Source organism: Syngnathus leptorhynchus, unplaced genomic scaffold (genome assembly GCF_054491065.1).
Source record: "Syngnathus leptorhynchus isolate UIUO unplaced genomic scaffold, UIUO_Slep HiC_scaffold_126, whole genome shotgun sequence".
In the NCBI taxonomy this organism is placed as follows: Eukaryota; Metazoa; Chordata; class Actinopteri; order Syngnathiformes; family Syngnathidae; genus Syngnathus; species Syngnathus leptorhynchus.
Genome location: NW_028232093.1, coordinates 91164 through 101223, shown reverse-complemented (window position 1 = coordinate 101223; position 10060 = coordinate 91164). Strand labels below are relative to the sequence as shown.

The 10060-nt window shown below is 42.4% G+C and overlaps 1 protein-coding gene across 1 annotated transcript; it reads left to right on the top strand.

The window, feature by feature from the left end:
- Nucleotides 1–3008: 3008 nt before the first annotated feature.
- LOC147037722 (uncharacterized) lies at nucleotides 3009–7096 on the top strand. Its single transcript, XM_085905117.1, has 5 exons — nucleotides 3009–3733; nucleotides 3817–3849; nucleotides 3932–3982; nucleotides 4060–4341; nucleotides 4437–7096. The coding sequence occupies exons 1-5, from the start codon at nucleotides 3724–3726 to the stop codon at nucleotides 4679–4681; spliced, it is 621 nt and encodes a 206-aa protein (XP_085761243.1). The 5' UTR covers nucleotides 3009–3723; the 3' UTR covers nucleotides 4682–7096.
- The last annotated feature ends 2964 nt before the right edge of the window (nucleotides 7097–10060 follow it).

Sequence of the window (10060 nt, the reverse complement as noted above, 5' to 3'; positions counted from 1 at the left end):
TGGTTATTTCTTCATGTATAATGATCAACTCGATACTCCCTAGCCCCCAACAGCCTTTTTTTTCATAACACTTTAACCAGAGTGACGGGAGAGCGGCATTTCAGAAAACGTGCTTATCTCGGCGAGAAAAAGCGATTTCGGCAATAAAATTTAAAACGCGTGTAAAACATAAACCAAACGATGAAATTGCTTATTTCTTCATGTATAATGATCAACTCGATACTCCCTAGCCCCCAACAGCCTTTTTTTTCATAACACTTTAACCAGAGTGACGGGAGAGCGGCATTTCAGAAAACGTGCTTATCTCGGCGAGAAAAAGCGATTTCGGCAATAAAATTTAAAACGCGTGTAAAACATAAACCAAACGATGAAATTGCTTATTTCTTCATGTATAATGATCAACTCGATACTCCCTAGCCCCCAACAGCCTTTTTTTTCATAACACTTTAACCAGAGTGACGGGAGAGCGGCATTTCAGAAAACGTGCTTATCTCGGCGAGAAAAAGCGATTTCGGCAATAAAATTTAAAACGCGTGTAAAACATAAACCAAACGATGAAATTTCTTATTTCTTCATGTATAATGATCAACTCGATACTCCCTAGCCCCCAACAGCCTTTTTTTTCATAACACTTTAACCAGAGTGACGGGAGAGCGGCATTTCAGAAAACGTGCTTATCTCGGCGAGAAAAAGCGATTTCGGCAATAAAATTTAAAACGCGTGTAAAACATAAACCAAACGATGAAATTGGTTATTTCTTCATGTATAATGATCAACTCGATACTCCCTAGCCCCCAACAGCCTTTTTTTTCATAACACTTTAACCAGAGTGACGGGAGAGCGGCATTTCAGAAAACGTGCTTATCTCGGCGAGAAAAAGCGATTTCGGCAATAAAATTTAAAACGCGTGTAAAACATAAACCAAACGATGAAATTGCTTATTTCTTCATGTATAATGATCAACTCGATACTCCCTAGCCCCCAACAGCCTTTTTTTTCATAACACTTTAACCAGAGTGACGGGAGAGCGGCATTTCAGAAAACGTGCTTATCTCGGCGAGAAAAAGCGATTTCGGCAATAAAATTTAAAACGCGTGTAAAACATAAACCAAACGATGAAATTGCTTATTTCTTCATGTATAATGATCAACTCGATACTCCCTAGCCCCCAACAGCCTTTTTTTTCATAACACTTTAACCAGAGTGACGGGAGAGCGGCATTTCAGAAAACGTGCTTATCTCGGCGAGAAAAAGCGATTTCGGCAATAAAATTTAAAACGCGTGTAAAACATAAACCAAACGATGAAATTGGTTATTTCTTCATGTATAATGATCAACTCGATACTCCCTAGCCCCCAACAGCCTTTTTTTTCATAACACTTTAACCAGAGTGACGGGAGAGCGGCATTTCAGAAAACGTGCTTATCTCGGCGAGAAAAAGCGATTTCGGCAATAAAATTTAAAACGCGTGTAAAACATAAACCAAACGATGAAATTGGTTATTTCTTCATGTATAATGATCAACTCGATACTCCCTAGCCCCCAACAGCCTTTTTTTTCATAACACTTTAACCAGAGTGACGGGAGAGCGGCATTTCAGAAAACGTGCTTATCTCGGCGAGAAAAAGCGATTTCGGCAATAAAATTTAAAACGCGTGTAAAACATAAACCAAACGATGAAATTGGTTATTTCTTCATGTATAATGATCAACTCGATACTCCCTAGCCCCCAACAGCCTTTTTTTTCATAACACTTTAACCAGAGTGACGGGAGAGCGGCATTTCAGAAAACGTGCTTATCTCGGCGAGAAAAAGCGATGCCGACCGACGAACCGGCGCGGGGCGGACTCAAAAGCCCGCAGAGCCGTAGGCACTTAGAAAAGTTTCGCCTTTGGCTGTGAGCTCCAGGGGGAGAGGCTGGTTTTGCGTTATTTTAGGCCGGCTGGAGAACCGGCGCGGGTCGGACGCACAATCCCCGCAGAGCCGTGGGCACTTAGAACATTTTTGCCAAGTTGGCTCTGAGCGCCTGGTACCTAATATGGAAGTATAGAGGCCGACTTTCGGGCAAGATCACGCCGCGTTAGGCTTCCAGGACCCCGGCTAAGCAATTTTACCGGGCCGCCCGGTTCTTTTTTTGAACCAGCCCGGTTCTTTTTACACTTCCAGCTGGAGCTCAGCAGCGGCTTTTTGCGCAAGATCACGCCGGGTTAGGCTTCCAGGACCTCGGCTAAGCAATTCTACCGGGCCGCCCGGTTCTTTTTTTGAACCAGCCCGGTTCTTTTTACACTTCCAGCTGGAGCTCACGAGCGGCTTTTTGGACAAGATCACGCCGTGTTGGCTTCCAGAGCCCCGGCTAAGCAATTTTACCGGCCCGCCCGGTTCTTTTTTTTAACCAGCCCGGTTCTTTTTACACTTCCAGCTGGAGCTCAGCAGCGGGTTTTTGGACAAGATCACGCCGTGTTAGGCTTCCAGGGCCCCGGCTAAGCAATTTTACAGGGTCGCCCGATTCATTTTTTTAACCAGCCCGGTTTTTTTTACACTTCCAGCTGGAGCTCAGCAGCGGCTTTTTGCACAGTATCACGCCGGGTTAGGCTTCCAGAGCCCCGGCTAAGCAATTTTACCGGGTCGCCCGGTTCTTTTTTTAACCAGCCCGGTTCTTTTTACACTTCCAGCTGGAGCTCAGCATCGTGAGAGAATGGTAGGTGGATATTATGACAAAGTTTGATGGAGTATTGATTTATGACCTTAATAAAAAAGTATTAAATATTTTTTTTTTTTTTTTTTTTTTTTTTTTTTTTTAAAAAGAGTTATTGAGGTCATAGAGTTTATGGAGGTCATAGGGAGGTCATAGGTTATAGGGTTAGGTTGTTATTTATTTAAATGTTGAATTATGGGTTGGGTTAGGGTTTGGTGTGGGATGTGTGTGTGGTGTGTGTGTGGTTGAAAGTCAAAAATGTTATGAGCTGCTGCTTCCTCCCTCGTCCTGTAGGGGGTGTTTAAGTGTTTCATTCACTTTCATCCTGAGATAGGAGTGCTAAGGTGTGTAAGTGTATTTATCTCAGGATGAGTGTAAATCTTGTTTTGTTTTGTTTTTTGGATGGTGGTAAGTCTGAACATATGTGTTAGATCATCTGTAAATCTTGTTTTGTTTATTTTTTGGTGGTGGGAATATGTCTGTAGATGTTTAGGGTCTTAAGATTGTTGGGGGTGTCTGACCTTCTCACCTTGCGCGGCTCTTTACGGCGTGTGTCTGTATCTGGGTTGTATGTGTGTGTATGTGGCTGAGTTAAATTATTTGATGGTGGGAATATGTCTGTACATGTTTTGGGTCTTAAGATTGTTGGGGGGTGTATGACCCTGCTTTATGACCTCGCCGCGTGTATCTGTGGGATGTGTGTGTGTGTGGCTGAGTTAAATTATTTTTGGTGCTATGTTTCAGTTTAAAAAAGCTTTTTAATAATAGTATGAGGTGAAAAAAATGAATCTTACCTTCCGAGGGATGAAATTAGCTGGTCCTCAGTCCAATTTTGTGTATGGAGGAGAAAATGGAGTTTAAAAATGGGGTGGGGGTTAGGGTTAGGGGTCTTCAGGTCAGAATGTTCTTTAGGGCGGGAAAGTATCTGGATATATAGATGTGCAAGTGTTTAAACAGTCAGAAAAGGCCTTTACAAAGCTCAAACCACCTCAAGTCGGTCTCTACGCTCTGCGGATCTTTTAAAAGCAATGGTGAAAGGTAGGTTGTTTTTTTTTCCTAAAAATAAACTATTCTGTTATAATGCGATTGTATTTATGACGTATGTTTTTTTTTGTACATAGATATTATCGTCTATGCGGACGTCCACAATGCTCGTGAGTTTTATTATGTGTTTACATTATTCTGTTATTTTCTCCATCAGAAATGTGATGTTATTGTTTTTCTCAACAAAAAAAGCGCGGTTAAATGATGACTTCAGTGGAGTCTACTTAACGCAGACGGATTACGGTGAATCACACATTCATTTATGTTAGTTAATATTAATACGTTGATTTTAAAATGTTTAACTTATGTATGTATGTTAGATCTGGTAGGTGCAGCGGAGCAAGACATCCAGAAAAACGGTCTGGGTGACACAGGTCGCGAAGGTTACAAAGAGCCTGCTTCAAACGTGTCGGATGTGTTGGGAGAATCGTCTGACGAGGGCTCAGCTCCGCATCTTTTAAGAGCATTTGAAGACCGACAGAATCGGCTCTTTGCTCAAAAAGCGGATGACGTGTCAGCGGGTCACGTGACGGACGCAGAGCTTGCGAATATTAAGTACGAGGAGTTGAACCAAACTCGCGAATCGTTAAAAGAAATTGAAGGTATGTCGAATTTTGTTTTATATGTATATATATATATATATTATTTTTTCTATCATATATTTATGTTATAACATTGTTTCTTCTGTATACTTCAGGCGCTATTGACAGCCAACCACAGGCTGCTCAACCTTCGAGGCGTCAGATGACTCGGAGTAGGAGGGGTCGAAGAAGGAGCAGGCTCACACACAACCCCCACCCATCCTTCCGTGTGAGAGAGAGGCGTCTGAAAGATTCAAGGTCTCATGCGTGTGACGGTGAATGTATTTACAGACAGCAACTTCGCTCTTGTCTCAAAGTAATACAGACATTGACATCTGCAATTGAAACATCGATAGTTTAAAAATAAAAAGGCAATGTCTGACCCTAAACTCACGCCAACTGAGGCAGACGTCATAGCAAGCATTGTTGAAATAGATTTTGAAACCGATGAAACAAATCATGAATCAGGTACAAGGCAGAGATTTTGTGATACCCCTGAACTAGATCAACAAATCTTGACAATTAACAACGATATTGAAATGTTATCGGATGGTGCGTATAGGAGTCAAATATCAGAATTAACATCACACCTGCTATCTGCTCTAGAGGGTGTAAATGCGGTGGTATCGGGTGAGCAGAGTGCCCTCAGCCCCGATGTGCCTAATCATTTACAAAGTGTGGTAGAGGGTCTTAATAATCAAAGTGTCAATGAAGGTAGCCAAAGTCCTACACACATTTCTTCACAATTGTTAAACTTGATAACTGAATTAAATAACCACACGTATGAGAGTGTACGTTGTCTCAGTCCTAACATACCGGCTCAACTGATTGACATTATCAACGAGTTAAATGTACAGGCGCCTGACCCGACTCACGATAATCAGTCTGTGTTGAATGATGAAATAATTGATGACATGTGCGTTGAACCCTTGGCGTGTATTGATGGTAGCGACATAGCGCCGTGCCTACAAACTCGCCAACAGCCTAACAACTGCGCTGTAATAATTGATCATCAAATTGAGGGCGACATAGCGCCGTCTCAACATACGGCGTTTCAGCAACCTGACGCTACCTCTCAGCCGCTGAGTCGTGTTCAACCCGCAGGCTCGGAACCTGTCGCTACCTCTCAGCCTCTAAGCCGTGTTCAACAAGGTGGCTCGGCTGTAGTTAACAGACCCCATTTCAATAATGTTGAAGTGCGGAGACGTATAAATCCCCCCATGCAATCGGGTAGCAGGGATTTTGCTTCTTTTTACATGCATATCGAAAATAACATCGAAGGTGTTTTGGAGGAGGTAGATGACATTGCACAAACGGGGGATGCAATTCAGATTGAGATTGTGGGGGGTGGTGACGAAAGAGAACATACCTACCAACAAATGACTGATATAGACTCTATGAGGGAGCATGTACAAAGTATGCTAGAGCGTTTAGCACAGTCTAACACAGAACTTATGCTCGATGAAGGTTTAGAATTAGTGGTACAAATATTCAAGCCTTTGCGTGGAGGTATGCGTCGCAAACTGATACAATCCACTAATGTAGAAATATTAAAGAGAAAAAAACGACATTTGTACATGACTCTTAACAAAGACAACAATCTATGCTTTGCTCTCGCGTTAGCACATCTGCTAAACAGCTCGCTAACAACAAAGCAGGCCACACAGCAGGCTCGGCTCTTACAAGAGAGTGTAGGTTTGAACTGTCACACAGCTGTAAGTCTGGCTGATGTACACAAATTCGAGAAAGCCCTCAAAAGAAAGATAGTTGTAATGTACAGAAAAGCCGACTGCCGTCCTATGACTTTTTTTGAGACTCGCTACCCCAAATCAGCCGATGATATTTTGTTTATCCTTTTACTAGAGAATCATTTCTACGGCGTTAAATCCATTGAGGGGTTTGTAGGTCATACATATTTCTGTAGACACTGCTTCAAAGGTCACGAGAATTGGGAGCAGCATCGGTGCCCGGGGCACTGTCACGTGTGTCTTGATGCGAGATGTAAACAGCTACCCTTTAAACGTGTAATCTGTCCTGATTGTAATAAGACTTGTTATAATGACGAGTGTTTTATCAAACATAAAGAGCCGCGCAAGGCGAGAAGGTCAGACATCCTCAAAACTAACTGTGACACATATAAAAAATGCATGCAATGCGGCTTGCAATATTATGTGAAACCAGGTGCTAGTCGTGTCAAGCATCACTGCCTCGCTAAAAAATGTGCTGTGTGCGGTGACGACTTGAGGGGAGATACAATGCTTGATCCTCATCTGTGTTACATCCAACCTCTAAAAGCACAGCCTCCTTGTAGAAATGTAATATACTACGATTTTGAAACCTATGTAGATGAAGACGGGTCACTCAAACCCTTTCTTGTTTGTTGTAAATCGAATAGTATGGAGAAGCATTGGTTTGGTACCGATTGTGTCGACGGTTTTGTTAGTTTTTTCAGAAACCCTCGTTTCAAAGGTTCGACTTTTGTAGCACATAATGCTAGAGGTTTTGATTCCTACATTTTACTCAACAGAATGATCGATCTGGGTGTCAAATTTGACATTATAATGCAAGGGAGTAAGGTTCTCTCTTTTGTGGATGTTGATTTGAAATCGCGATACATAGACTCGCTCTCATTTCTGACCATGGCGCTAAGTGCGATCCCAAAGGCCCTAGGGTTTGAAGACAAATCAAAGGGGTACTTTCCACACAAATTCAGCTCGTTGGCTCATCTGAATTATGTAGGGTCTTATCCCGAGCCTTCGTATTACGATGTTGAACGCCTGGCCCCCTCAGAGCGTGCAAAGTTCTACGAATGGTATGACAAAAAACAGTATGGGGTCGTTTGATTTTGCCCAGCAGGCTGTAGCCTACTGTAAGAATGACGTGAACTTGTTATTCCAGGGTGGTGAGACATTTAGGGGTGAGTTTTTCGAAGCTACAGGTTGTGACCCCTTCAACGCTGTGACAATCGCCTCAGCCTGCATGAGTGTGTTCCGCACAAGATTCCTGAAGCCTCAAACACTGGCCATTACACCTGCAGACAACTACACGAACCAATATAAAGCTTTCTCGCAAGACGCTATCCAATATTTGCTGTGGGTCATGCACAGTCAAAATGTTCACATCAGACACGCTTTAAACGGCGGGGAAGTCAAAATAGACAACTTCTTTGTAGACGGTTATAGAGAGGTTGGAGGTGTGCGTATAGTGTATGAATATTTTGGATGCTATCACCACGGTTGTTCAGAATGCTTCGATCTTGCTAAAATATGTCCGACGACAAAACGCCCCTTTCAGGAAAGGTTCGATGCCACCCAAAAGAAAATTCGAGAACTACGTCTTAAACCGAATTTGCAACTTGTAATTATGTGGGAGCACGAATGGTTGCGAATGAAAAAGTTAGACGCGGCGACGGGCGAATTCATCAAAAAAGCTAAATTCCCATCACCGCTAAAGCCTAGACAAGCTTTGTTCGGGGGGCGGACAAACGCGTTTGTTTTAAGATATACCCCAAAACCTAACGAACGTGTGCTTTATGTTGATGTCACGTCGCTGTATCCATTTATCAATAGCACCTGTCTCTACCCCATTGATCATCCTGAAATCTTCCACAATGACTTCAAGGACCCCAGGATGTATTTCGGCTTCATCAGCGCTACAGTTAACCCACCGAGGGGGTTATATTTTCCTGTTTTGCCCTACAAATCACCTAAAGGTAAACTGCTATTCACATTATGTCGCACCTGTGGCGATGCCAACAATCAAAATACAGCGTGTGCGCACACTGATGAGCAAAGGTCATTAACGGGTGTCTGGACAACCCCTGAATTCGCCAAGGCTCTCGACCTCGGTTACACCGTTGTGAATATTTCCGAGGTATGGCATTACAGTCGAAAGAGTGACGCCATTTTTACCGACTATATGAGGACTTTTTTGAAAGGTAAACAGGAATCTTCAGGGTACCCCGCACATGTCATCAATCAGGCTGATAGAAACCAGTATATCGAGGATTATAAGACGCATCAAAATATTCAACTAGATCCTTCCAAAATTAGAGTGAATCCTGGAAAAAGGCAAGTTTCAAAACTATGTCTGAACAATCTCTGGGGTAAGTTGGCGCAGCGTGAGAACATGCCAAGCACAAAGATTGTGACAAAAACTAAGGATTTTCTCGAACTGCTTTTTTCAGGTCTGTATGACGTGACATTTATCCACTTTCTCAACAAAAAACGAGCGATGGTGCAGTATTGTTTTCGAACAAACACTGAGAAACCATTGACGAAAACTACAAATGTGGCTGCGGCGTGTTTTACAACGGCGTACGCTCGTTTGAAAATGTACGGCTATTTGGAAATGCTACAGAACCGGGTTTTGTACACTGATACGGACAGTATTATCTATACAGCTTTGCCCGGTGAAAGCGTTCTGCCTCTGGGAGACTATCTGGGTGATTTGACAGACGAGCTTTCCAACGACAGCATTGTAGATTTTGTCTCCGCAGGCCCCAAGACCTACGCATACAAACTGAGAAACAGTGGACGTGTCGTGATGAAGGTCAAAGGTATCACCCAAACACATGAAAGCGGGCAAAACATCAATTTCGATAGCATGCTTGATCTGGTTCAGGGGTACATCAACAACCAAGGCGCGTGCTCGGACGTGCTCTCTACCCCGCAACACGTCATTGTACGTGATAAAAAAGGCTTCCGATTAAAGAATGCCTCATTCAATAAGAGACTGAGGGTCGTGTACGATAAGAGACGCCTAGTCGGGCGAGGTCAGACGTTGCCTTTTGGGTTTTAACATTTTTTTTTGTTTTCCATGTGTAAAAATGTCTTTGAACCAAATTGAATTTGATCCTAGATTAGAACTACCTTTTGCCTGTATAATTAGTGGCCCTAGTGGATGTGGCAAGACTTTTCTGGTGAAAAATGTTTTAGAACACACAGATCATGTCATGAGACAAAAGCCTCATAATATTGTATGGGTTTATACTTCGGCCCAACCTTTGTATGATGAAGTCAAAAGTATGAATAAAAATATTGTATTTATCAAAGGATTGCCTGAATCTTTTGACGATGAAAAGTTGTTCCCCCCGCAGCAAAACCATCTGCTGATATTGGACGATGTCATCTTTCAAGCCTCAGACAATCAGGAAGTGGTTCGAATTTTTACACAATATAGACATCATATGAATCTAAGCGTCATCATGTTAACGCAGAACATCTTCCATCAGGGTAAATTTAGCCGTACTATAAGCCTAAACAGTAATTATCTAGTTTTGTTCAAAAATCCACGCGATAAATTGCAGGTAACTGTTCTGGCTAATCAAATCTGCCCCAACAACCGGAAGTTCTTTCTGGAATGTTTTGAAGATGCGACGAGGGATCCGTACGGCTATTTACTGGTTGATTTGACGCCTACGTGTCCAGAACAATACAGACTGCGCACAGGCATACTACACAATCAATGGCCTACTGTTTATATTCCTAAGCAATAAAAACAATGTCTAAACTGTTAAAAAGAAATGCGGCGTTACTTAAGACTCTCTTTACCTGCAAGCCGGGCGAACGCAAACATTTACTCCTCAGAGCTCCTGCCAGTTTACTAAAAGCGCTATGTGAGATTGCTTTAAATCTCCTAAAAGGCCACATACCTCTAAATTCGAAACAATACAAAAAACTTAAAAAACAAAAAAGGAATATTCGATTTCTAGCCGATAAAAAAAATACTTTAAAGAAGA

What these genes read in the sequence shown, in the direction of transcription:
- LOC147037722 (XM_085905117.1), top strand. An exon ending in TGCGGACGTCCACAATGCTC is followed by an intron (nt 3,850 to 3,931) that starts GTGAGTTTTATT and finishes CAACAAAAAAAG; the next exon opens with CGCGGTTAAATGATGACTTC. An exon ending in CTTAACGCAGACGGATTACG is followed by an intron (nt 3,983 to 4,059) that starts GTGAATCACACA and finishes TATGTATGTTAG; the next exon opens with ATCTGGTAGGTGCAGCGGAG.